At 34.6% G+C, this 27,813-nt stretch overlaps 1 protein-coding gene across 1 annotated transcript; it reads left to right on the top strand.

Moving 5' to 3' along the window:
• Window positions 1-640: 640 nt before the first annotated feature.
• On the top strand, window positions 641-27,490 carry AZI2 (5-azacytidine induced 2). Its single transcript, XM_008571312.1, has 8 exons — window positions 641-1,117; window positions 8,879-9,099; window positions 10,587-10,712; window positions 11,763-11,862; window positions 12,957-13,105; window positions 17,099-17,157; window positions 22,875-22,993; window positions 25,342-27,490. Exons 1-8 carry the CDS (start codon window positions 1,015-1,017, stop codon window positions 25,749-25,751), a joined length of 1,287 nt encoding a protein of 428 aa, XP_008569534.1. The 5' UTR covers window positions 641-1,014; the 3' UTR covers window positions 25,752-27,490.
• The last annotated feature ends 323 nt before the right edge of the window (window positions 27,491-27,813 follow it).

Here is a 27,813-nt window from a genome sequence, read left to right as displayed (position 1 = left end):
TTCCATCTATCTGCGACCCCCAAAGACTGTAAGGAATTCAATTACTTGTGCCTCCACAGCTCAGGACTGTCGTGCGGAAATAACCAAAGGTGGTGGCAAGTCTAGGGAGGCCGGGTTCTGTCCCAAAGCTTTGCCATCTTCTCCCTCTCTCATTCCTTAAACTGAACAATGGGCTGCAACCCCTGTTCTATCTAGTATGTGAATAACCATGGGACCTTGAGCAATTCGTCAAGTTCGTGTTTCAAATGACCCCCTGAAGGCTCGCAATGCGCCCAGAAAACAGACCTAACACGTTTCCCAGTTCCCCGCCACAACCGGGCGACAGCGCTGTAAACGCGTAAGGGCCAGCCACACGCCCCACTCGCTCCAGGACCCCCAGGTGGACACTCGGTGGAAAGGACGCGCTAGAGGGCGCCCCCTAAGGCGGCCCTCAGCCCAACCGCCGTGGCGGCGCCTCTTACCCAACTCCACTCCGCCTCCGCCTCCTCACGTCGCCAAGACACGGCCGGCCCTGCCCCGCCGCGGAGGCTCACGGGACACGTAGTACGCCTCGCCCCTTCCCCGCGTCGGACTACGCTAACGCCCTCCCAGCTCCCTTGGGCCGGACTTCCGGTTTCCTCGAGTCGCTTTCGCGTGGAGCCGGCGGAGAGCAGCAGCCCCTTTTCCTGCCCTGAGCTGCTCGTCATTCCTTCCAGCACCTCCATCAACAGCGCTTCCCCTCTACGGCGCGCAACGCGGTCGCCGGCCCGTGCGGATCCTGACAAGGCCAGCCGGCGCCGGCAGGCCTGGGCCACGCGCGCGTGTTGCTGGGTAACGGGCCATCTCCCGCGGCGGCTCGGCCCCTCCTGCCTCGGCTCGGTCCTCCTTCCAGAAGCTCCGGCGTCCTTTCCGAACGGCGGGGTGGCGCCGGGCCTGGCGCAGCCGAAGTAAAGCCATGGGAATCTCTCCGCGGTGCACCCTTAGCGGCTACCTTCGCTGGAGAAGCGGCGGTGTCGTCCAGGAAACCGGAAGCCCATGGTGACCCCTGGCGACCCGGTTTGGTTTGGTTCCGTTACCAAACACTGGGGAATCGAACGTCGGCGGCCCTGGGGGCGGCCCTACGTAGCCTGGCATCAGGGTGAGTGATTCGCTTGGGCCCGGCCGGGGCTAGGGTGCGGGCAGTGCTGGGATCAAGCTCCACTGCTGTTGCTGACCCGATGGGAATCATCGTTTTTCTCTCACCCCCTCCCGCACCCCCTCTTTTGATTAGGGAGCGGCCCGCTCCTGGCCGTCCCTTGCTCCTGTCACCCCCACACCTCGGCTGTTCCAGGCCCTTCACTTTACTCCTTGCCTATTGCTCATTTTCGTTCTGTGCTCTGATTTACTGGGGCGCCTTTATTTTTTTCATTTTTTAATTTTTCCCATTCATTGAGACGGCATTTATAAACCGGAAAGGAAGGAGGGACTCGTGGCTAGGACCGTACTGCCTGGGGCATCCGAGCAGTGAACATCGACCCCTTACACTTTATAGAGGGCTAACAATAGGTATATGCCGTTTCTCCAGTGTCTAACCTCTGTATTCAGTGAGTTCTTTAGTTATTTGAGTGACTACTGCATGCGAGGTAGGCTAACACCCGCGTCTCTACACGTAAGGAACTCGAATACTCGAAAGAGAATTAAAATACCCACAAAAATTGTAGCACAATTCAAAACATAGATTGCTCCCGGATGCATTGGAAATAGGCTAAGGTGACCAAAGACACAGACGTACCAGGATTAAAACTGACCCTTGCTTCTTAAACGTAGAAGACGCTTTCTTTTTTATTATTGCAATTTTAAATTGGATTGAGCAATATCTCAAAGCATCACTAAAATTTCAGTTCTCTAAAAATGCCATATCTAATTGCCCAATCTATTGTGTTCACTCCACCAATTGTAAATTACGAATGGTGCATCCTTCACAGGATAGTTACAAAATTTTAATGCAGTATTGTTTATAAATGGGAAGTTGTATGCAAATGTAAGTTTTAATATTAAAGAGATAACATAGTGTAATGGGAAATGGCACTGGATTAGGTCGGACCATCAGGATATGAGTGCTGAATTTTCCACTTAATCACATGATACCGGATAAGAGGGTAAACCTCCTCCTCATTTCACCTATCAAAGCATAGTTTCTAAGAGTTATGCTGGCTCGGGAGTCAACTTCCTGACTTTCATTCCTGGTTCCCCACTTACTATTGCTTGCATGTCTCAGTTTCTCCACCTGTAGTATGGGGACAGCCTTGTCCACCTCAGAGGTCTTATGAACAAATGAGATAGTTCCCCTAGAAGGTGAAGCACACTGCTTGGCATACCATAAACATTCAGTTAATACTAATTACGAACACAGAACACTGTAATGGTCATTGACTAAAATGATGTGATGAGGTTTTTTGTAATCCATGAAGTCATAGAGTCAATGTAACTTATTTTTTTCTTTTTTATGGTACTTATATTCTGAATTTAAGTAGAGTTGTCTTATCACTGTTAGAAAATAATTATTGGGCTGGCCCGTTCTCAGCTGGTTAGAGCACAGCCTTGCAACACCAAAGTCAAGGGTTTGGTTCCCCATACCAGCCAGACACCAAAAAAAAAAAAAAAAAAAAAAACCCCAAAATTCCACAATAAGAATATAATTATTGACAATACCAGTAACACTTAAGGTATAGTAGGTGCTCAGTTGCATTGAGATATATGAGGGTACTTCAAAAAGTTCATGGAAAAATATAATAAAAGATAACATGAATCTTTCTGTGAACTTTTTGAAGTACCTTAGTATTACCTTATGAAAGGAATGGAAAAACGTAGACTGCTCTTCATACACCTATGCTATCCCTTGAAAGAGTCTTGATTCCCTGTCCATACAAACCAATTTCTGGACTAAGGCAGTTAGTGAGATAATTCAGTGTAGGTCATAAAAGTGGAAGTGGAATTTTTCATATTGTATACCTGATGCTAAGTACATTTTTGGACACTCACTGAATTACAGCGTATTTCATTGCTAAGTTACATAGATTAAGTGATAATATCTTGAAAAGAGGCACTTGATGTTGTTCCCTTCTTTATAGACTAGGCCATTGCTGCCCCTAATTATTTCATTACAAGTAGGGAAAGAGGGAGTAAATGTTGGGCTGTTCATCTCCATAAGACTTAATCCTTGCACCATAGTATCTTGACTGATTGTATATCTTGACTGATTGTATGAAGTGGGTTCAGGAATATTCTCGCTTCTCAGAGGTAGAAAGGTGATGAAAATTCAAAATAAGATTCACATCGGGAGACATTGTGGAATAGAGGAAAGAGCCTACTGTATAGGCCTTGATTTAGACCATAGCTCTGTCACATACTGCTGGTGTGATTATAGGCATATTTACCTCACTTCTTTGGGCCTCAGTTTCCTTATCTGTGGTGGTGATTATACCTTTCTTGCTGAGTTTGATGTGGACTTGTAGTGTGTGTACTGTACCTTTTACTCAGTTCCTGGCACAATGTGAATTCCTTGCTATCTGTTTAGGTTGCCCTTCTGTATTTGGATTAAAATTTTACCTTCATAATTTAGGAAGTTAGTATCTTAGTGATGTAGTACAACCCTGTCATTTTATAGGTGGGAAGATTTAGATCTGGAGTGGTGAAGTGAACTAAACTGTTCTCAAAATGGCAGATCCTAGACTAAAACTGGGTTTCTAAATCCTGGGCCAGTGTTCTTTCTACCATTGAGTTCTTTCTGCCCTGTCCATATTCTTATTAGTAAAATCAGAATTCACTTGGTGTTGCCTCTCGGAATGTTGGATTAAAAGCACAGATTTAGAAGATTGGTAATCTGAGTTCACATCCCAGTTTTTACACTGATTAGTTGTGTAGCTGTGGGTAAAGTACTTAACTTTTCTAAGATTTTCTTTATAAATTAGAATAATAGTACCTGCCTAAAAAGTAGGAAAATGCACATAAAAGCATTAGTGCCTGGCATATGGTAAGTGGTCAATAAATAGTAGATATAATGGAGATGAAATATGCCAGGAAGCCATATTTATTCCTAAAAAAAATACCAACCTGGTGTCAAAAGATATTTCTTGTTTTCTAGTATCACAAACTCCAGTATATGTACATATGAAGAACTGTGTCCTCTTCCTGTTGATTATAATGAAGACTGAAATTTAAGATCCTCTAGAATAATTCTGACTAATAATGTTGGAATCTTTTTTTTGTTATGTCTCTCCCCTAGCCTTAGGTATTATTCTCTTTTCTACCTGCTTTATTTGACAAAATAGTATTCTTCATTCTCTATGAACATTCTTGGGAATTTCACTGTTTTCAACAATAATTGTTTATATCTTTCACCTCAGTCCTTTCTGATTCTTTTAACTTTATGTGAGTACTTCAGAAAGTTTGTGGAAATATAGAGTTGAAAGGTAATACAAATCTTTTCATGAACTTTTTTAGTACCCTCATTCTTATGTAAACCTCTAAGAAGATACAAAATTTAATTGCCAAATATATAAAATGTTTGCATGACTACATAATAGGTATATATGCCTGTAAATACACTATATAATCCTTCAGTACTATTGTGATGAGATGAGATGATGAATATGAAATCACTTCCTATAATATTAGAAACAGAATCTTCACGTGAAAGTTAGGTGGTGTTTACCAATTGATAATATAGAACTAACCATTCCTATAAATGTTCAAGAATACTAGTTATAATTGGAATTCTGTAAATTACACAGTAGCTACTTAGCTTATGTTCCCTGTAGATGAGCAGTTCTCAAATTGGAGTGGGACCTAAAATCACTTGAAGTGCTTTTGATCTACAGTGGAGCCTAGCAGTCATTATTTTTGAACACAATTCCATGCAATTCTAAGGCAGTAGTCCATAACTCACTTTGTCAAACACTACCCTAGGTCATCTCCAGCTTCTTAGAATTTTTTTCTTTGGTAGCTGGACAGTACTGGGATCCAAACCCTCGACCTTGGTATTGCAAGGCAGTGTGCTCTAACCAACTGAGCTAAGCGGCCAGCTCCTAGTATGTTTTTGAAAGAGCCAAAATTCTTTGTGTCATGTCCCTGTGGAATACCTTTATTATTGATATTCATGATTAAGAGGAATCACCTTAAGCATGCCTTTGGACAATGTTTTGATGTTCGTTAAGTTTTGAAAATGAATGTTATCAATTCCTGTTAGACTATTTAAAATATTGTGTAGTCTTGGCAATTCGAATTTTTGATAACAATATTTTGCTTGTGGCAATCATATTTTAAAGATTAATGTAAACAAAGGTTTGGTATTTTAAGAAAATTTAAATTATGGTAAGTAAGATTAGATATAGGCAGTTTCCGCAAATGTAAATGTTAAAACTTTTGTTTCATTATAAATTTAAATGACAGTTATTTTAGAACTTAAAACTTGATGCATATCTGTGGTGCTAGTGGATTTTCTTTTGGGTGTGCTTTAATATGGTTATTTCTCATATAATTTTTAGGACAGATAAGCAGTTTTCATGCTGCTTTTCGGTGCATTCCAAGTCATGTTTATAGTACCTAGAATAAATATGAAGAATAATAGTATATAACTTGAAAAATCCTAATGAATGTAAACAATGTTTTCTTATACTAAGAGAGACCACACATATTCAACTTTTTGTTGATTTATCTATAAAAAAGGCAACAAATGTAAATAAACCAGTCTGACTACTCATTTTGTCCTAAAAATCACCAGTTATATTGTATAAAATGTGACATTGTTATATCAGTACATCTAGAGTACTTATAAAACTTATAAGTATCTAAATATCTTCTAAGTATCTTCTTCATCTAGAGTATCTTCCATCTAGAGTACTTATAAAACATATGAGGGGTTTCTAATTTTGTAGTTCTCAATGGAAGATTTTATAAAAGATTCATTGGGGAGAAAAAAAAGAAAAAATAATAGCCGAGGCTCTAAAATCTAAGTGCTTCTGCTACATAGTAATTATCTGATTCTGGCTAAGCTTCATGACTTTTCCAGGCCCCAGTTTTGTCATTTATGAAATGGGTTTAATAAGGCCTCATAGGGTAGTCATGAGAATTAAATGGGATAATATTTGTAAACACTTAGCACAAGTAATTCATTTGGTTGTGAATGTTCTTAATAAATGTATAAATATTCTTCACATTCTTTTAGTCATGTCCAGGTCTGTCTTCTAAAAATTTCACAGAATGAGGACCAAAATCTATGATCATTCTGTCATAAAGGGTCACCTCAGTTTGTTCCCATCCTGTCTTCCTTATCTCATCTACTGCCACTCCCCTTCTCAACCCTTCTTCCCACATTCTTTCAGGTCTTTGAACTTGTTCCCCCTGCTAAAAGTTAGTAAACTGTAAAGGTTTAAGTACAATAATTCTTCACTTAAGAATGCAGGCTTAAAAGTTATTTGTTCTTTTGTGGTACCTTCAGTGAAAACTATTTCTCCTCATCCCCTAACTCCATAGCATTCTGTATTGTTTCAAATATATTACCTGCCTTTATGGTATAATAGTCGCTTTTCTGCACAACTTTCTACCACACTGGGTTTTCCTTGCTGAGTAAATGATTGTTTCATGATAAAAAGGAATAAATAAGGAAATCATACAGCTGAGCTATTTAGAACTTTGTGTAAAGCAAAAGTGCATAGGCTTTGATCCATAAAGTGCACAAACTGTGGGGCATCTATTTTGGCTTTGTAAAGCAGTCTATACTTATTTTTTGTTTTCAGCTCTCTTTAGAAAAATATATTCAAGTTGAAGAAATCCTGCCCATTTGTTTAAATCAAATGCCTAATAAGGGCACAGTTTTACCTCTCCTTAAACCAGACTGCATCCTACTACTTAACTAGCCATATACTTTTGTTATACTTTTAAGATAATGTGTGTGCGTGTGTACGAGTCTTGAATGGAGATACATAACACATACTTGCAGTTTGCATTATGGGAATAACTCGTACTTTCCTTTCTGAAAGGAAATAATGAGGGTTTTTGACTGGCAGCAGCATGATTGGAATGATGTTTGGTATTATTTTGGAATAGAGTTGAATCCAGAGATTGAAAAGTAAACCTGTGTAGAGCGAGAAAACTTAAACTCTTTATCATTAGGAGAAGGTGCAGCTTTCATCAGCAGCAGCATGAGTTAATTAAGGTTATGAGAATCTGTTATTTTGGGAGATACCGTAGGTAGAATAGTCCAACCTTGTTCTTGGAATTTATTGATAAACTGGGAAAGATTCTAACTTAAAAGCAGGAGTTATCCTACATAGTTAGAAAATTTTAAATTGTTCTTGGTGAAGACTGACTGGATGGCAGGTTTCACCTGCTTAGGAGTTGTAGTTTATTTTTCCTACCTTTCTTATAATCCTAGATAGACATGAATTGCGTAAACTTCGAACTTTGGCTTTAGTTGAGAGCAACCGTAAGCTTTTAATTGTAAAATTAGGAATGAGAAAATAATAGTGATAGAAGACCAAACCCAGAAAAGCACACAAACAAACCTTTCATTAGTATTCATGTTGTCTGAAACAAAGGAAAGTGAACACAGGGAGGAAGATCAGAAGTTTTGGAGGAAAACAGGCATAGTGAAATATGGATCGCCTTTGTTTACATCTCAACTCTCCACTTACTATGTTACTTTGGAAAAGTTAAGGAACTACTTTCTACCTCAGTTTCTTTATAATGTTCTTGAACAGTGACTGATACTAGTGAGTAACCAAATTTTATTTCAAGCAAAGGAAAGTAAAAAAAAAAAATTTTCAGTAATCTTTAATTACTAATCTAAGATCTAAGCCACAATTTCTCCTTCCATAGTGTTTTTCAGGAACAAAACTCTCAGATGGGGAAGTAATGCTGTACCTAACAGCAAAAGTAGATGTCAGAGAAAGTATATTTTTCATTAAATAATGAAGGTAACTGGCTTCCTGTCTTAGGTTTTGGAGTCAGAGTTTGATTTGAATCCTACTCTATCAACTCTTTATTCAGAGTGGAATATTTATTGAATACCTTCTACACAATGATGAGTTGGGGACATGATGATGAACAAAACAGACTTAGCCTCTCCTCTCACAAAGCTAACATTCTACTAGTTTTATCCGGGCAGATTACTTTACCATTCTAAGGCCTTCCTATAAAATGTAGGTGACACACACCTCATAGAATTGTTTGGATGACTAAATGAGATTATATATATTTTTAAATGTAGTACATAATACTGGGACATAGTGGCCACTCAAATGTTAATTTATTTGTCTTTTACTGTTAATACACAACAAACCTAATCAATTACTGGAATGGAAATAAAGTATGCATTAAAACTTCTATAATAATATGTTGTAATAAGTTAAACTTAAGGAATTTTTGAAAATTTATTAATTGGGAAGCTATAAAACTTGCTATTAATAGATGTAAATGGAAATGTTGATGACAAGAAATATATGGCCATAAAGTATTTAAAAATTTGATCCGTTTAATGAAAATTGTATTTCACAGGTTTTTATAGAACTTATTAATAATAGATAACTGTTTTAAATGTTTTATAGATATCAATTCATTTGATATTCTGAAGACTATGAGTCACTGTTATTTTCTGTACTTTATAAATAAGGAAACTGAAGCAGAGAGGTTAAGCAACTTGCCCAAAGTCACATAGACACTAAATGGTAGAGCTTGGATTAGAACCCAGGCAGTCTGGTTCCGGAGTCTATGCTGTTAACCATGATGCCATACAGCCTCTAAGAGAAATAGGAGTTTTTAAACATTGTCACAGTATTCACATTATTCTATATATCTTTTTTCCCTGCTCATTTATTCGGTGAGACATTTGTATTTTATACATACTTTTTCTTTTAAATAGCTGTCATGGATGCACTGGTAGAAGATGATATCTGCATTCTGAATCATGAAAAAGCGCATAAGGGAGATACAGTGAATCCAGTCTCAATATATTCAGGAGATGAGTCTGTTGCTTCACATTTTGCCCTTGTCACTGCATATGAAGACATCAAAAAAAGACTTAAGGATTCAGAGAAAGAGAACTCTTTCTTAAAGAAAAGAATACGATTTTTGGAAGAAAAGGTAATTTTATCTTCTACCTTCATTATGTTTTATGACATAAAGAAAAATTCAAAATATTTGAAATTTTAAATGTTTTCTGTCTTTCTTCCATGGTTGTACTAAATTTCCAAGAATAACCCACTGCTAATCTCAAAACTCTGGGCATTATACTTATACTCTGCTTCCTATACTGTGTGCTTTGTGGATATTTCTAGAATAGAATTTAACAACTTGGAGGAGTGATATTCCAAATTTTTTTTTCCTTTTTTCAGATTGTCTTACCTTCATAGTTGTATGTATTTTATTCATAATTTTCAAATCTGTGCAAAAAAAAAAAAAATGACATACTAACAGGAAATTAAGTGTCATAGGAAGAAGCTATTGAAACATTGTTCTAATGTGTTTACTAATGTCTTCAGTAGGACTGAAATCTTCCTTAACATTCTCTTTTATTTTTTAATACCCATAATAGGAATGATGCTTTTAGCTGATAAATTAATGTCCCCTGTTTACCTTTTCATGCAGAACACTCACACTCCTAAATGTGTTAGAATACATAAGCAAGGTAGCTGATTCAATATAAATCACCAGATTTTTACTTGGCTTTGTGTATTGAGAAATCTTCCACAATCATTCCATTTATTTTTGAGTTTTAAAGTTTTAACTTAGTTTAGTTTATATTCAGATCACATCAGTGTATTTGTATCTCACAAATAGCAGCTTCCACAAAGGGTAAAGGAAATGAATTCTTAGCAGCCATGGAAATGAATTAGGCTGTATAAAAAAAAATTGAGGATGGGACTTGGTAGAGTTCGATTCATTTGAGGGAGGTAAGAGGAGGAGAGTGAATTGTAAAAATAATCATAGTTTCTTTAAATTTATGTAAATTTTTAAAAATGGTGATTAAGTAAATTTGTAACATACTGGGATAGAGTGAGAGAAGGTAACATTTTGGAGCTTGTAATAGCTATGTTTATTTTAAACTTCAGTAGAAAAATAGTATTTAGTGTATAGTTAACATTGGAAACATTTCTGTCGTTTCTGAACAACAATCCTATTAATTCCTATTCTATAATAATACAGGATTTAATGAACTAACATGTCTCTTCCTTAAAAAGTCATGCACTGTATGCCTTAACTTTGATAGTTTTTCTGGTGATGGAAATTAGATAATACTGACTTGGAAAACACCTAAGTACCTCAGAAGAATGGTATATGTACTGTGTTGTAGTGTGATGACAATATGTTATAAAACAGATACTATGAAGTATAAAATACTGGTTAAGTAAAAGTGTAGAATAGAAAGTTTTTAGAAATATTCTGTACTTTTGTGCTTTTTACTCAGTAAAGATTAATTGTATGGAAATAAAATGTTCACTTAATTATGGTCCAGGCTTTATTCCTGCATTACAACGATTAAAGTAAGATGTGGAGCCATCAGAAGCCTGACTTATTTTTTTTTCTGTAGAATATTCTGTTAAGCTTTCTCTTCTATTTCATACCATTAGCTTGTAGGAGCTCGATTAGATGAAGAAACAAGTTCTGTGGGACGAGAACAAGTAAATAAGGCATATCATGCATATCGAGAGGTTTGCATTGATAGAGATAATTTGAAGAGCAAATTAGATAAAATGGTAAGTTGGTTTGAAAAGAATGATATCTGTATATTGCAAATGAATTTTCTTCTTCAGGAGGTTTAAAATTAGAAATGAGAGGTTTAATACTTACAGTAGTCCCCCCTTATCCAAGGGGAATATGTTCCAAAACCCCCAGTGGATGCCTGAAACCACAGATAGTACTCTATATATACTATGCATGATTTTTTTCCTTCTTCATAGTTCTATGGATAAAAGATTTGTTCTTCACATAGATCTTAGCAACCTCAGCGTACATTTTTTTTTCTTTCTTAAGTCAAGAACTTTTACCTTTTCACTTAAAGCACTTGATGGCGTCTTTTTGGCATATCCATATTGCCAGCAACACTACTCTTGTGCTTTGGGGCCATTATTAAGTAAAATAAGGGTTATTTGAACACAAGCACTGCAATACTGCCACAGTTGATTTGATAGCGGAGATAGCTCCTAAGTGACCAACACACAGGTAGCATATACAGTGTGGATAAGCTGGACCAAGGGATGATTCATGTCCTGGGTGGACAGAGCGGGGCTGCTCAAGATTTTATCACACTACTCAGAATTGCCATGCAGTTTAATACTTTATGAATTATTTATTCCTGGATTTTTTCATTTAATATTTTTGGACCGTGGGTGGCCAGAGGTAACTGAAACTGTGGAAATCAAGGCCATGAATAAGGAGGGACTAATGTACGTTTACAAGTTAAAAATTTTAAATATACATATTTAAGGCAAAATGAAAAGTTTTAATAATACTTGTAACAAATACTTAGTACTCAGTGATGTCTAGGACTTAAGCACATCTAACAGCACTAAATTATTTTGAAAAATCATGGCATTGTAACATTAAAAGAAGCCAGTGAATAATAATGTTCTAAGTTAGACAAAAAAATAATAATAATAATAATAAAGTGAGAAACTTAAGTTAATTTTCCCACCTTGCTTTTGAAGACTAGAATGAATTTTTTCAATACCTAACTGAAAATTAAGATATAATACCAACGTATAGATTTTATTGAATGTAACACGGCACTTTCCCTATTTAACTAGAATAAAGACAACTCTGAATCTTTGAAAGTATTGAATGAACAGCTACAATCTAAAGAAGTAGAACTCCTCCAGCTAAGGACAGAGGTGGAAACTCAGCTGGGTATGCCACTTACTTGTTATAAATATTCTAACAGAATTAATACATTTTTCCATTTATGTGTTACGTCCACGATCAGTTTTCTTTATCTGTAAATGTATGCTAAGGCTTTGTTTTAATTATTAGGCTTATATTAATTTCTCTGTTCTGTATCACCTTTTAACTTTTCCTTAGCTATAATTGTACTTTTCCTAGAGGAAATTTGATGGTTTTTATTCAAGGCTAGTTTGTGATGAAGTGTAGGAGGAAAGAGGTAGAACCCCATCCTTGTCAAAACTTCTGGCCCACTGGTATGTCCTGGCTTTTCTGTCTTACTGAACTTGTTGCCCACAGACATACTATTAAGAAGTAATTACAATTACTTTCTTTTTTCTTCTTTCGGCAGGTTGTTAAAAGGAACAGATGAAATGATGGGGTGGAAAGTTAGGTCTGAGGGATATGGGTAATAGCCTGTTTCCATGAACATTCTGATGAGACAAGCTGCAGAGTGGGCCTCTGAGAGACCTTTTGATAGGAGATTGAGATGAGATCTCTTATTGATTGAAATGAGATCTCTTAAGACTTTTTATAGATAGACTAATGTACTAACTCAAGGATAAAGCATTATCCAGTTGTATTGAGTTTCTACAGTGGGATGTTTATGAATAAAATTGTTTTGACATCATGTTCTAAGGCATGTCATTTAAACTTTATATTCTCTGAGGGGACTAAGGTGACTAGATGGAGTGATTAGCTGAGCCTCAGATTATTGTTTGTTACTTTCATCACTGTTTTAACCTTGACTTTTGCAGAATAGATTGTCTGTCTACAATATTAGCATATGCTTGATTCGTGTAGTAACTTTTAAAATTCCAGACTGACAGATTTGTATTTCAGCTTAAGTAGAGAATCAAGAATGGGGTGATTAATACATTCTGAAGCAAGATTGCAAGATTTCTTATTCTCATTAGCATAGATCTTTTTTTAAAAAGCTGCTAATGGTTGTGTATGTTTTATACTAGTTTTTCTATTATTTACATTTATCAGCATAACCTTTTTAGAATTGCAATCAGTGTAGAAGGTAGAGATAACAATTTTGATATCCATCCTTTTTGTAGTGATGAGGAATTTAAGTCCACCTTCATCAAACTGGGAGGTGGAAAAGTTGAGCTGTGACCTGAAGATCCATGGTTTGGAACAAGAGCTGGAACTGATAAGGAAGGAATGTAGCGATCTCAAAATAGAGCTACAAAAAGCCAAACAAACGGTACTACAGAATTATTATATTGAGCAGTTCAGTATTCACTGTGCATTATATGTAGGATTTATAACTATTAAACCATAGAGTTAACATAAATTGTAACTGCTCTGAAAGAGAATGTTCTCATCCCTGAAAAATTCATGTTTCTCTTTCCCTTTCATCATTTCTGCTAAAATGTGATACGCTGTATACTTTTAGCCTGATCCCAGAATTACAATTTTGTTTTTAAAAAGGCTTATTTTAGAAAAGCTTATTAATTTATTATAACTGTTCTTTAAACTCCCCTTTGTTCAATTTCCTTAAGTTATTTTTTTCTCCGTAAAGTTTAAAGAGAGCTCAGGTTTTAAGTTTCCCATTTCATTTCTTTAAAAAAATTCTTAAAAAAACAACAACAAGAAAGAAAACTTTACAGAGCCTGAATCTTTTCAGAAGACTAATACTTTTGGAGAAACATCAGCAAACAGCTTAGAATTCAAGAATAGGAAGAAACAAAAACTTGCCAAGCTGCTAAAGTGTGGTTCGCCTAAAGTCATCCACTAAAATACAGGCTGCCTCTCAGTTCCTCACCAAGAGTCTGTTTACTAACACTACTTTACATTGGGTTCTAGCAAGCTTGGATATATGTTTTCAGATGTCCTGACAAATATTGCTGAGGGTCAAAGAGGAAATGATATAGAAACAGGAGAGTGTGAGAGCAATACACCAAATGCAAAATTTAAAATAGTTGTTTGAAGAAATCGAAAAGCTTAGTAGTCTAAAGCAAATAGCCATTTTGTGCATTCACGTATTTCATACTAAGCTGTAACCAGTTATATCACTGTTTCCCTGCCCGTTTTGCTTGCTAGAGCATTCCATCACTATTGAGGAATGGTGTCTCCTATTCCATGGGAGTTTCTCTGGGATGCCACCACCTGAAAAAGGACCTACTTTCTATACATCCTGAATGCTAGTCAGGATTCTGTCAGCCAAGATTCTGAATCCCAGATATCCTTAGATGGAGCCGACAATTCTATTCTGTCTTCTATAATGTAGTCTTTATCAGAAATGAGCACTGGATAAGAATGAGCCAGAATAATATAACATTCTGCCTTGGCCTTAACCAAATGAATTCCTCTAAACTGGGCAATGAGAACTGGGTTTGGAGCCCCCAGCCCTGATAAAGGGGAAACACTACAAAAATTACTGTCAACTCCTGTTAGAGCCAAGATTTTTTTTTCTACTTGACATCTAAAGTTGATTTTCCCAGCTTTGAACTTGTGGCTACATACCACAGTTCCTTGAAAGCTTCAAGCATCCTCTTCCACAAGCCCAGTTGCCATTGTCACTGAGAAGCCTCTTCCAAAAAGATGTGTTTGCAAGAAAAGATCTGCACCTTTAAGCTCTGAATTTTAATTGTCAGGATATCCATTATCCTTAAAATATTTCTATAGCTTTCATTCATACATAATGGATATTTCATTGTAGAGTAGGAAGCAGTACCTGGAATCATAGAAACCTGGCTCATAATTATGGTGTTGCTTATTAGCTATGTAACATTAGGAACATCATTCAACTTTTTGGAACTTGCTTTCTATAGATATTAAATACCTAGTTTTTCATGAAGATTAAATTAGTGTATGTAAAGCAGTAGCATAGTGCCCAGTATATAGTGTGTTCAGTAAGTAAATGTTTTTAAAGAAAAAAACTTGATTAGAGTAATTCAGAAAGGCAGTGCTTTCAGACTATGTGTATGTTTAAAGTTTGGTTTATAATTTATTAGTTACTCTTTTCCACTAGGTGGTGCTAGGCAATAAATTTGCTTTTAGTTTAAATTCATCTACCATAAGCATCCAAATCACAGAAAGACTTTTAGAGAGAAGAAACTTTAGAAATCACTTTTCTTTAACTTATGATGAAATTAAATCTGAGAGACAAACTTTTAAGAGCTGAAGGTGACATAAGGGAGGAGCACTGAAAAAAAAAAAAAAGACTTAAATCATGGTCCCCTCCTTTACAGGCATTTTGTGGGGAGGCTGTGAAGTAAAAAAAATACTCACAGTTGAGAAATGAACCAGGAAGAGGAAGAGCGGAAATATCAATTTATAAAGGGTTTCAAGTTAAAATCTTGATGTTGTGGAATGTACTTTTAAATATTGTTTCAGAGGTGTTGTTGATCACAAGTCCTTTTGGATATGGGAATCTGATAGCAAGCCAACAAGAGAAATTTATGTTCACATTAATAATTAATCTTGCTTATAGCTACTCTAGCCATATTTACAAATATTTTTAAGATGCTACTTTCCAGGAAACATATTTTATAATATGTTCTGAAGTGTGTAATAGCATCCTATGTGGACTAATAGTGTTGGGATTTTTTTGCTTTTTTAAGTATTTGGTGTTAGTATAGTTAGTTAGACTTTCTGTATCCCGTAGTATTCCAGCCATTTACATTCCAAACAGTTGATCCTGTGAGAAATATAGACTCAAGGGACTGAAGAATTATAAGAAACACTGCATCAGTAAAATGGAGTTGGTTTAGATGTCTAAGGTCACTAATAAACCCATTTAGAGATTCACAATGTGCTGTAGTATATTAACTGTTTTAAGAAGACCTATAGCATAGGAACCTGTATAACTGGAACATTGTTCAAAATTTTGTAGCCACGGGCCCTTCTTTATGTGAAACTACCACATCTTAAGGCCCTAGTTGGGAAACAAATCCATTACTGTGTTTAGAACATAGCAAACTGATTACTGGCCAATAATTGGGTATTTGAATATTAGAGACAATTCCTTTGAGCTTATTGCTGATTTACATTAGATTTTCTCAATTGTTAGATGGCAGCTCGAAAAATATTTTCCCACCCAAACTGTCAGATTATTTTTTTAATATTGTTCACTTTAAAAATGAGGAAGGTTTCCAATGAATGTATGCTTAAATATATGCTACTTAAAATATTTTTTTTTTAAGTAGTGATACAAAGAAACTTAAAGTGATCTGATTTTTTCATTTCCTATGGAGAACAGAAAAGAACATTGTCCAAGGATATGTGCCTGGTTAGTGGTCAAACCTCCCCTGACTCGTGGGCCAGTTCTGTTTCCCCTTTCCATAGGGCTTTCTAAGATGCAATTTGTTATGTTATTAAAATCAGAGATCCAAAAATGCTTTAACTACTATAATATGAAATATTTTTAATATTTTACTCTCCCAAGTTCAGAGTACTCATGAAGTCCTTATTCAGCTTTTTAATATTCCACTTTAAAACATATAATTTAGATTATGTAAATAAGGCATAGTACACTTAAATTTTGTTCTGTCAGCTTTTACTGGCCACTTTTGCCAGTAGAATAGTACCTGTGATACTCATTTTTATTTGCTACATACCCTTGCGTGAGAATTCATTGCCAAAAATGTTAGAGAATTGTCTTAAACATATTAAGTTTATTTAAAAATATCTTTTGTAGGTTCTTTCTTGTTATATCTACATCCTAAACTACTGTAACTTAAAACTATATAGGGACTGTATGAAATCCTTGCCAGGTCATTTTGTGTCTATGTGGAATGAGGAAATTTATGCTCATCTTTTTAAACAGTAACGTGTTTTAAATTTTTGGTTCTTTTAGGTAATACAAAAAAGTAAAATACCAAAAAACTACACTTTCCCATGGAATTCATTTCAGCTGTACCTTAAATAAACAGCAGTGTAATAAATGTTATACTTTTTGAATATAGACTTCAGATTGGTGTCTTCAGAAATATATTTTCTAAGACTCAAGTTCTTTTTCATGAGAGCAATATTATTCTTTAAGGAAAATTAAAGAATTAATGATTTAAATAATTGGAAGAGATTTTGGTATAGGTTGGAAGTATCTTAATAAAATTGATATGAAATCAAGTTTTATGCTGTACAGTTATCGATGTATTCTGTAAATGCTGAAACATGTCTGTGGTAATAAAGAGCTGAGAATAAACAATGTAACAATTACAACTTATTAACTTCTTTTTTAAACAAATGACAGGATCCATCTCAGGAAGACAATCTGAAGAGCAAAGATCTCCAAAGACTAAGCATTTCAAGGTATGAACATTCTTCAACATTAAAATAATATATGTTCTCTTCTATAGGTCACTTTTTATGGGTACCTAGATTTCTGTTATGATTTAACCTTAAAAACAAAACAAATGGATACTACTTGGATACTGAATGTAACCTGTGATCACAATATATTTATTAAAAAAACAGTAGGCTTGAACTTAAGTTGCAGGAAGGTGTACACTGTGATACCTTAAACAGAATTTCTGAACATTCAGTAATATTTTAGATATTATTTTAGGGAACTAGCTATGTGGAAGTGTTCTGTAATAAGCCCTGATTTTGTGCATGAAGAATTATGCATTTCCATATACAGTAATAGTAGGCAAACTTGGAAAACCTTAGTCTTTGTAATAGCACGAATTTTGAAAAACTATTATATATTCCTCTTAAGAGTAAGAACAGAAGTAGCTATCAGAGTTCATGTACTTTAACCCATTTTTCTCAAATACGTATTTTTACTTACATAACTTAAGTTCTGTGTTTTAAATTATTTAATAATTTTTGTTTCTACTGTGTTAGGATGCCCTCTCTACATGGATACCTTCCATCCAATGAAAAATATTGATTTAACTTCATTGTTAATCATTTGGCTTCCCAAGTTTACTGACCTGAGTGAATAATGTCAATTGTCTCAGCCCTATTCCTATTAAATACCTGCTGAAAGAAATGATCAGTTAGGGAAGACAATTTGAGGAAATGACATGCAGCTATTCTGCTAGATCAGGGATTGGCAAACTATTTCTACAACGTGCCAACAGTAAATATTTTTAGGCTTTGTGGGGTAGCCATGTAGTCTCTGTTGCTGCTACTCAACTCTGCTTGTTGAAACTGTTCAATTATGCCTTCAGATTTTATCTAAGTTTATAGTAAGGAATATTTTCTTTTTTAAAAACAATGTGTCTAGTATAGTATCCATGTAAACTGTTTGTCAAAGTCATCTGTTTTGTCCAAGTTACCTTCTTTTATCCTGTCAACCTAGGTCTTTTCCCTTATTAATTCTGCAGTACTTGTCATTTTTATAGGCCACTTCAAATTGTTTTTGGAAAGAAGCAGAGAATGAATAAATATGTTAGAGTAGGTCAAATAAAGGGGCTATATAAATAGTATATTAGAAACACATGTCATATAGAATGGGACTTCTTCCATTCATGGTAGATTACATAGTTTGGACCACTTCCACTAGGAGTATTTTGAAAACCTGGCTCCCCGCCAAAAATATGTTTGAAGGCATCAGATAACTAACAAGATAGTGAAGAAACTATGCTAGGATTTGTGGGATATTGAAGACCCAAGGAGGTGAGTGCAGTTTTTGAAGCTACAGAGCTATAGTTATGGCTTCAAATTGCAGTCTTGAATTCTCTAAAAGTCAGTATCAACTCAGAGGGTTACATGAGAAAAAGTTTTTAGAGAGAATTGCTTTAAATTCAGTCTAAAAAGGGGCCAGCCCGTGGCTCAGTTGGGAGAGCATGGTACTGACAACACCCAAGTCAAGGGTTAAGATCCCCTTACCGGTCATCTTTTTTGGAGGGGAAAAGAAAATTCGGTCTAAAAGATTCTTTGTATTAAAGCTATACCAAGGATATTGTATGTTAAAGAACTGTGTAATTTAAAAAAATGTCCTAATGGCTCCCTTAGTGCTTGAATATGCTTTTGATTTTTTTTTTGCAAATTGGTTTGTATTTATCTTATGTCATCAATGTGAACTGCAAAACTGATTAGTTTTCCCTCTTCTGGTTGGCAACTAGAAAACTTACATCCAATACATGGCCTACCCTTGGTAAACCTCATATCATGCATTTTTATGTTAGCTTCATTCCCTACTGCATTTGCATCCTGTTTTTTCTTCATCTCATTATTTATACCTATTTCCAGTTTATATTCCTGTGGTTTACTAATCATTGCTAAGTTACCTCATTCACTTTTAAGTGGAATAATTCAGATGATGAATTAAATTTACTATATTAGGGGAAAATATGTAGGAGTATTTCCACAAAACCATTAACTAAAGATTTAGATATTTTTTAAGGATTATTTTTCAGTTATTTGGAAAACTCCCTTTTTTGAAACACTTTTTTTTGTATTTCCTTTATCATATTGCCAGGCAAATGAGGTACTACAATGTTTCCCTAGGATAGAGTGAACCTTTGAAATTACTTTTATATGGTACTTCATGTATATATATATGAATACATATATAATATATAACATATATGCATATATATATATACACACACATATATTTATATGGTATTTTTATAAATCATCATTTATCAATAATGCCCTATCAGAAATTTAGCCAGTGTCCTGTCAGCGTCTTGCTTTGCTGTTGGCTTTAAGTTGACAGCTTTGGTTTTTGAACCAGATCTAAGTATGGAGTTACTGTACTTGTTTTTTCTCATCATCTATAAACTTACATTGTGGAACTGAGTTACAGATGACTTCTTAAAATGTAAATCCCTGGTTTAGAAAATATGGATTAGGTTAGTGTTTTTCAGACTCTTCTGTGTTTCTTTAGTGATCATGAAATTTTGTGAGTTAAGACAAACATTTTTGAAATATGGAATAACACAAAATAGAACAAAACAATGTAATTACACATAAGGGTAAGTATGGTTTCTCGTAACTTGTTTTCTTTGGGTTGCAGTGTAAAATGATTGCTTTGCTGTGTGCCTTGCAATCAAAAATGTTTGAAAGACACTTGTTTGGGGGAATCACAGTTGTCAAAATACATGTTTTTAAGCTATAGCTCTTTGCTAAGAATATCCCATACTTTAAGTTTAGTTCCTCTGGTGGGGAGGGAGGTAACAGTTCGGTAAATTCTCAAAAGCGAAAGAAAAATATGTATGGCTGAAAACTCAGTGAAGTAAATTTTTCTTATACAAGGAATATTCATTTCTGTATTAAAGAGCTGAATGTATAGTGTCAGTTAGGAAAACTGAGCTTTTATACAGTTTTACTTTGTAAGCAGGACATGTACCCCATCTTGAGATGTGAAAAAGCAAGTTTCATTACATTTAAAAGTCAGAGGTGTAAAGTTTTATACTGAGGCTGAGAAGATTGTGTTGGCAGTCAGCATATTGTAGGTGCTTGGTAAATGGACGATGATGATGTTGATGATGTGAAAAATGCTACCCCAGAAGGGCAGCAATCAGTCATTAGACTGGATAGCTGAAAGGTTGTTTTCAACAGCCATATAGTAGAGTAGAGTAGACTCCTGAACATCTTACCTTATGTGTAAAATGAGGTTACCCACTTCGCCAAGTTGTGTCAGAATGTGGTTGAAGTGCCTAGCACATAATAAATGGTAACCATGATTTTTGTTTAATCTTTTTTTTTTTTTAAGGGTTCTCATTTGGGATGCTTTGGTGTTGCAGTTATATGATTCCTTTATAGAAAACTATATATATTACTAGGATTTTGCTTGTATGGCATTTAAAACAAAGTTAAGTTAACACTCCCAAGTTGGGGAACTGGGGTGAAGTTGGGTTGGAGGTGCCATCTAATGCATAGCCTCAGAAATGCTCGTTTAAGTAAAGTGGGTTAGTTGGAACCTTGCTAAAAATTTGAGGGATAACAACTTGCCTTTTCCAGTCTCACTTAAGTAATGGTTTAAACATTTTGTTCAAGTAGATAGAATTAAAAGTGATATTTTACACACTTTGAAGACTGTGGCACTTTAGATAATACTAACTGCCATTTTTTTTGTTATCCACAAGAGGGAGAGCTTATGCTTAGTAATAATTTTAGATTTTATGTCTGTAGTTTTCAGTTCAGGTGAAATTAAGGGCAAAATACATAAAAGACCAGATATGTGTGAAACTTGGTGACCTAGTTTTCAACTTAATTTTTAAGGAGTCTTCATTGAATTAAATTGAAAAATGTATATTAGACACTATGTTAACACCTTCCTTACAATTGTTTCTCTTTTATTTTACAGGCCTAGCTATTTTGAATGATTAAATGTGCTTGGTATTTTAGTACCCAAACATTATCTTGGGTATTTGCTTTGCTTTTCTCTAAGTCAAGTACTGATTTACCATCTGATGCCAATGATAAACTATTTTCAAACTGTATTATTCATATCAATGACTATCTGCATGAATTAGCACACATACATTGTTTATATTTAAACAATGTATAACATCAGTAATTCTTTGGAAATCATACTAGATGCCCAGAATTGCATTTACTATTAATTACACTTACTGCTGTACAGTTTGAGTAACTTTGGAAAGCATACTGAATGCCCAGAATGGCACCAAGGAACCAACAACTCTTTTCACACTCAAGACAGGTTCCTGTGTGAAACATTCATTGAGCAAACATCTCAGATGTTTTACTGGTGGAATAGAGGTGGTTAACTAATTTTTGCTATAGTAATTATATCACAGCTATTAAAAACCTGCAAAAACCCCTGTGATTTTTTAATACACTGTGGGTTAACAAATGACGTTTACAACAGACTAAAACTAGAAGATTTTTCTCAAAAGTAGTATAAAGTTTGTTCTGATGCTTGTTGTTAAAGAATTATATTCTGAGTAGAATACGAGTTATTTTGACATAAACTAAGTTATTTAACCTTACATAATCCAAAATAATTCTTTTTTTTTGAATATATCTATTGCTTCTGTAACAAGGATATTAGATTTAGATTTTGAGTGTTATTACCTTGAAGTTTAAGTTTTCATGATTAGACAAAAATTGAAGCATGAGATGACATGTTTGTCTAGTTTTATTTTTATACTACTAAAACTACACTAGTATCTCTAAGAGGTTGCTTGAACACTATGAGATCAGTTATTATGACATTTAATATTTTGTGTATTCTTGTACAACAAAATGAGAATATATGCTGAAGATTTCACTCCATTTAGTTGGCAATTTAGAACCTAAAAAATAAGAAAACCCTGAATATCTGGATGTTTAATGGAAAATGATACCTAAAAATTTAGGTTTAAAATAACTAATTTATAATTTCTCGGTAATTGAGGTAAAATACTTTTAATTATAAAAATATGAGAGGCATTTTCAAAGTTTTCATTTCTGTTTCATATAATCCTCTCTGTCTAGCTTCTTTTTTCTTACCGGGAAATCATCTGGCTCTTCATGTCTTGTGCTGTCATGTCACATTGGTTTAGAAACAACAATATGAGACAGCCCAGTCAAACATAAAGAATGTAATTCATGAAACCTAAATTTTATTTTAATGTGGATTTGGGTATACATTCAGCAATTGATATGTCATTTCAATTCACAACCTCAAAACAATCAAAAGATAAATACAAATTTAAAATCCTTATATGAATGAATGTAACTTTATTCTTGACCAGGTTTGCAAATGAAGAATATATTCCTTACTACTTACTAATTATATTAACACCACTGTACATTATAGGCTATAATAAAATCTCAGTCCTGAGAAGAGTCCTGTAAGAAATTCTTATCGGTTAGAATATTTCTTCTGTTTAATACAGTACAGGTAATTGCTAGAAATCAGAAGGACAATGTTATTCCTATAAGATCTTTTCACTTATTAAAATGCCCTAATTAAATATCTTTCAGTTGTTTTATTTACACCATCTCAAAACTAAGTGGAGCAGAAATGCAGATTTACTTATTTCTATTTTAAAGTTATTCCCTTTTGTCCATAAAAAGAATGATGAGTGTTAACTTTTTTTAAAAAAAAAAATGTATTTCAGTGATAATATGCAACATGCCTACTGGGAACTGAAGAGAGAAATGTCTAATTTACATCTGGTGACTCAAGTACAAGCTGAACTACTAAGAAAACTGAAAACCCCAACTGCAATCAAGAAAGGCAAGTCACTGTTTGCCGGAAACCACTGATTCCAGCCAAACTGCTTGAAAAGCAACTAGCTATCATATCTTATCAAAATCTAATCAAATGAGTCTGATAAGCCAAAGTATATATAGTATGTTCTGTTCACAGCCTACCCATTCTCTGCTTTGGCTTCAGTCTCATACTGCTTAACTTCACACATAAAGGTGTTGTTGATGTGTTTTTCTTCAGTACTGTATTCTTTCCCCCTTGTGGCTTTTCTCAGCCAAGTGTCGCTTATATGTATAAGGCTGAGGTGTTAAGTTTGCTCTAGTTGACCTTTTACCACAACTACTTCATGTATTTAAAAAAAAAAAAAAAAAGACACCAAATGCAATTTTTCATTCCAGTGCTACAGAATACACCAAAGACCTAGCGTTTTTAAGTTGTTTTGAAAAAAATAACTTTCATTCATTATTTGGTTGCTGCGTTTTTTATTAACCTAATTTTTCTTTCCATAAAGGCTAGCTGATTATAACAGAGACTAGGTGCTTTCCCCTTATCACCTTCAACCAAACAAAAATTTTTATTGCTTTGCCTTTCTTATTGAACTGCTTGGCTGACTGAACTTTTTGAGTTTGGGTTAACAAGTAGTGGCTACTTTTGCCAAAGCCATTTTTATATCATAGAGAAAAATCAGTGCATTTGTACCTAGTATTACATAGTAGGTTTATTTATAAAAAGTTGTATAATATAAATTCAGATGCCCTAAAATTTACCTTTTAAATGAATGATGACTTTTTATAAAAAATAATCGCCATCTAATTTAAAATTATTTGCACCTCAAATTGTTTTAAAGAGGGCATAAGAGAATTGTATTTTATAAATAGTTTTCCCCAGGAGTGTTTATTAATAAGTGCAGGGAAATGTTGCATATTGGGAAGGAAAATTGAATTCAGGATTCCTTTCAGTTTCTGGAGAGAATCAGGCAAAATAATATGGTGTTTTAGCAAGCCTAGCGTAGTTTGGTTCATTTTGTCCTTGAGTTTTCCAGTGGTCAAGTTGTATATGAGAATATAAGTTGATGGTAGAAATAAGACTTCTCTTTAAATGGACTAATAGAGTAATTTTGCAGTAAATTTTCATTGTGGTTCTTTGTTTACATTAATAAATATAACTTCCAAAGAATAATAAAGGAGAAATGCTCATTCCACACTTGGAAGTAGCTCATTATGTGTTCCTTTCTGGCTGGATAATGATGCTCTGAACCATAAGTTTTCTAGTACATTTTCAATGTCTGTAGCAGGCTTGAGGTCACCACTCCTTACCAGAGATGAAACTTTTTTTCCTGAACTATGCATTACCTTTGTCCAGAAGCTAAATACTGTTACTTCCAATTCTCCCTTAACCCTACGTACCCTCCCAAGAAAAAAGGCAATGAGCTTATGTTATAATGTAGTTCATTTTGTTTCTTCTAAAACTACAGAGTCGAGCCTTAGTTATGCTTGGTCATCCCTCGGGGTAAGAATAAATTTATCTTTCTACCCTGATAGATTGAGTTGGAAAGAGAGGAAAAGCTCAAAGTATGACACATATTTTGTGTTGGCTATCGCTAAGTAATAGCTTTAGAGCAGTCTTTTTTCTTAGTCATTGCATGTGTACAAAACACATATTTTTTTTCTTTTTTTACTATTTTTTTACTTGACCTGTATTGTGACCACAGCAGAGTTTACATTTGCTATTATATGTTTTATACATATTTTACAACTTTTTATTTAAACTGCTTTATCCATAAAAGCCTTTGAATGTATATTAAAGCTTCACTTGTGTCTCACCAATTCAAAATATAATTATTACTGAAAAAGTTTACTTTTGGACCACCTATGGAGAAAAGGTTTAAATAAACAAAGGAATATTTTATTTAACTAAAATATATTAAAACTTAAGAACAGTTTTCTCAGTCCCCACTGACACATAAGCAGTCTTCAAGCCTTTTCTAGCCACATTTAGAGCCAAGAACAGGATCTTAACTTGTATTTTAACTTCATTAGTTTCCAATTTTTTAAATATGCATTTCTTGATCTTTTAACAGCTCTATGACACACGTGGGACAGGATTACTACATCCGTTTTGCAGACACCTGCACAGTGACACCTGGAGTAGTTAAGTGACTTACCTGAAGTCACACTATCAGTAAATACCTGATCCAGGATTAGAACTCAGATCATCTGTCATTTATCTCCAAGTCTCAGAGCCCCAGTGATCAAAATAACTTGGAAATATTCCATTATAAGTTCTAGAATTAAACCAAATTAGCTAAGTGTTAAAGTATTTTATGATCATAAATGCCATGAAAACTAACATTTAGCCTATGCTTTCTCTTTTAGCTTGTGCCCCAATAGGATGCATTGAAGACCTTGGGAAAGACAGCACAAAACTGCACTTGACGAATTTTACTGCAGCATACAAAAGACATCCCCCTCTCTCTCCAAATGGCAAAGCACTTTATCATACATCTTCCCCTTTACCAGGAGATATAAAGGTTTTGTCAGAGAAAGCAATTCTCCAATCCTGGACAGATAATGAGAGATCCATTCCTACTGATGGTACAAACTTTCAGGAACACAGCTCTTATGGCAGAAATTCTCTAGAAGATAATTCTTGGGTATTCCCAAGCCCTCCTAAATCAAGTGAGACAGCATTTGGGGAAACTAAAAGTAAAACTTTGCCTTTACCCAACCTGCCACCACTGCATTACTTGGATCAACATAATCAAAACTTCTTTTATAAACATTAGTTCTGAAGAGTTGCATGATTTGATCACGAGGATACTGTATCTCTCTCAGTGGTTCTCCCAGGAAATTATTTAACAAACTGAAAGTGGATTTTTATTAAAATTTTGCAAAGTTCTTCAGTATATACATTTGAACATACTGTATGATATTATGTAGTTATGTAGTTGATTTTTCAATATGAAAGATCACTCTTCAGTTCCATATTCTAAGAATCATATATGTTACAATACTAATTAATGAACTTAAGGTGTTTCAAAACAACAATTCTTCCTTTGAGAAAAACTGTAAAATTTTGCCTCTCAAAGAAGGTAATTGGAGATTTTTAGACATGGTTTTACAAAGTATGTTAAATGCCTAAATACACAGTCTTAAAAATAAAAGGAAGCCATTAATATAGGAGAAAAACATGTATGTTGCTTCAAATTGCATAAAGGAGCAAATGGCAGTGTGAATAGGTTGTATTTCTGTTGACCTTATGATGTGTAAAGATATAAAAAATATTATAATGAAATAAGTGTCTAGGTTATTCCATCTCTATATGTTACTGTGTTTAAAAGTTTAAGATTTAAAATGATTTTTTAGTCACAATACTGTTTGTTGATAAAATTTTAGAATTGCAAATTGGATTCTGACTTGAAATAAGCTGATCATTGAAGCCAACTTTGTCCCAGTACGTTCATGTCTAATTGAAAAAAAGATGTAGTTGAAAACTGTGTGGTGTGTGAATAAACTATTACAACCCTATACACCATTCAGTTAGAAGTAGAAAGAGCATCACACAGGTTTCAGTCTAATCTGTCCATTCAGTGGTCCATACTGAAAATCGAAATGTGTCACTGTATAGTCATTTTCCTCAAGGGAACTATACCTACTTGTTATGTACAGTAACTTACAAACTGTTAGACTTTGTTTTGAAATGTAGTATTTTACTTATTGAGGAAGTTAGGTTTAATTAATTGAATAAGGAATTCTAATTCTAGAAACCAAATTTTGTGCTGTATTTACGTAGTACAATCGTGAAATGTCCCTAAACTCTTTTGTTCTAAGTGGCCAATTATTTGTAACAAGTAAGGAAACAAACAACAAAGATGGCTTCACATGGAAATTTATCTGAATTCTTTCAGGGTGGAGGTATTAAGAATGTTAGTAATATATTATTTGGTTCATACACCTTTTGCTTGGGATAAAGTGTTTCATGTAGGAGAACTTTATCCTTTTTGTTAGAGTTTCATATATCTTGAACTCAAAAGAATATCTCAGATCTCTTCTTCTATATTACTGAAGAGCATACATACATAAACAATGTTCACCATTCACCAGATATTTTTGCCTTTCTATTATCTTACTCATTTATTCAGGCTTGCCTGTGATTAATGGAATTGGTGTCAGATGCTGGAATTTATTCTGACCAATGAACACAGCTGACTCAGGGGAGTACAATCTCCTGCCAAGTAATAGAACAAAACCCAATATGCATTAAACAAATACAAGACTTCGGGCTTTAGCTGAAGGAGGCAACTACCTGTGTAATAAAGCAGCAGAAAACTATTTCTCATGTGGCTGCATAGTCTGTATATTATATCTAATCTCTAATGTAGCTTACTGGTTTGCCTTTTTTTAAAACCGAGATTGGAAATTTTCGTTTGTAAAGAAAATGAGTCTTAGGAGATAACAGCTTGATTAATGTTTTGAATAATGCCAAGAAATTGTTTAATTAAAACAACTTAAGTTTTATTTGAAATTGAAGTGGATGTGAAATACTGCCCTTGTGTATACCCCGGTCTGGTACTAATTGTTAGTTGTCAATATGATTTATACAACAGTGTCTTGTTAAACCAACTTCTTTTGAGAGAAGAAAATTCTTTTTTATCTAAACAATAGAATGATAACTATCAAACAGGTATGCTAAATGATGTATAAGACTCATTAGTAAGGAAAGATGTATTAGCCCGTTTCTGTTGCTTATAACAGAATACCCAACACTGCGTAATTTATAAAGAAGTAGAATTTGTTCAAGTGTAGAGGCTGGGAAGTAAAGTCCAGGAGCGCCTCTGGTGAGGGCCT

The sequence above is a fragment of the Galeopterus variegatus genome, unplaced genomic scaffold (assembly GCF_000696425.1).
Source record: "Galeopterus variegatus unplaced genomic scaffold, G_variegatus-3.0.2 Scaffold679, whole genome shotgun sequence".
NCBI lineage: Eukaryota > Metazoa > Chordata > Mammalia > Dermoptera > Cynocephalidae > Galeopterus > Galeopterus variegatus.
The sequence above is the reverse complement of the archived record's forward strand: the minus strand, read 5'-3'. Positions and strand labels throughout refer to the sequence as shown.

Coding starts and splice junctions, on each gene's coding strand:
- AZI2 (XM_008571312.1), top strand. CDS start 1,015: ATGGTGACCCCTGGCGACCCGGTTTGGTTTGGTTCCGTTACCAAACAC. Junction 9,100..10,586: donor TACGATTTTTGGAAGAAAAG/GTAATTTTATCT, acceptor TCATACCATTAG/CTTGTAGGAGCTCGATTAGA. Junction 11,863..12,956: donor AGAGGTGGAAACTCAGCTGG/GTATGCCACTTA, acceptor TCCTTTTTGTAG/TGATGAGGAATTTAAGTCCA.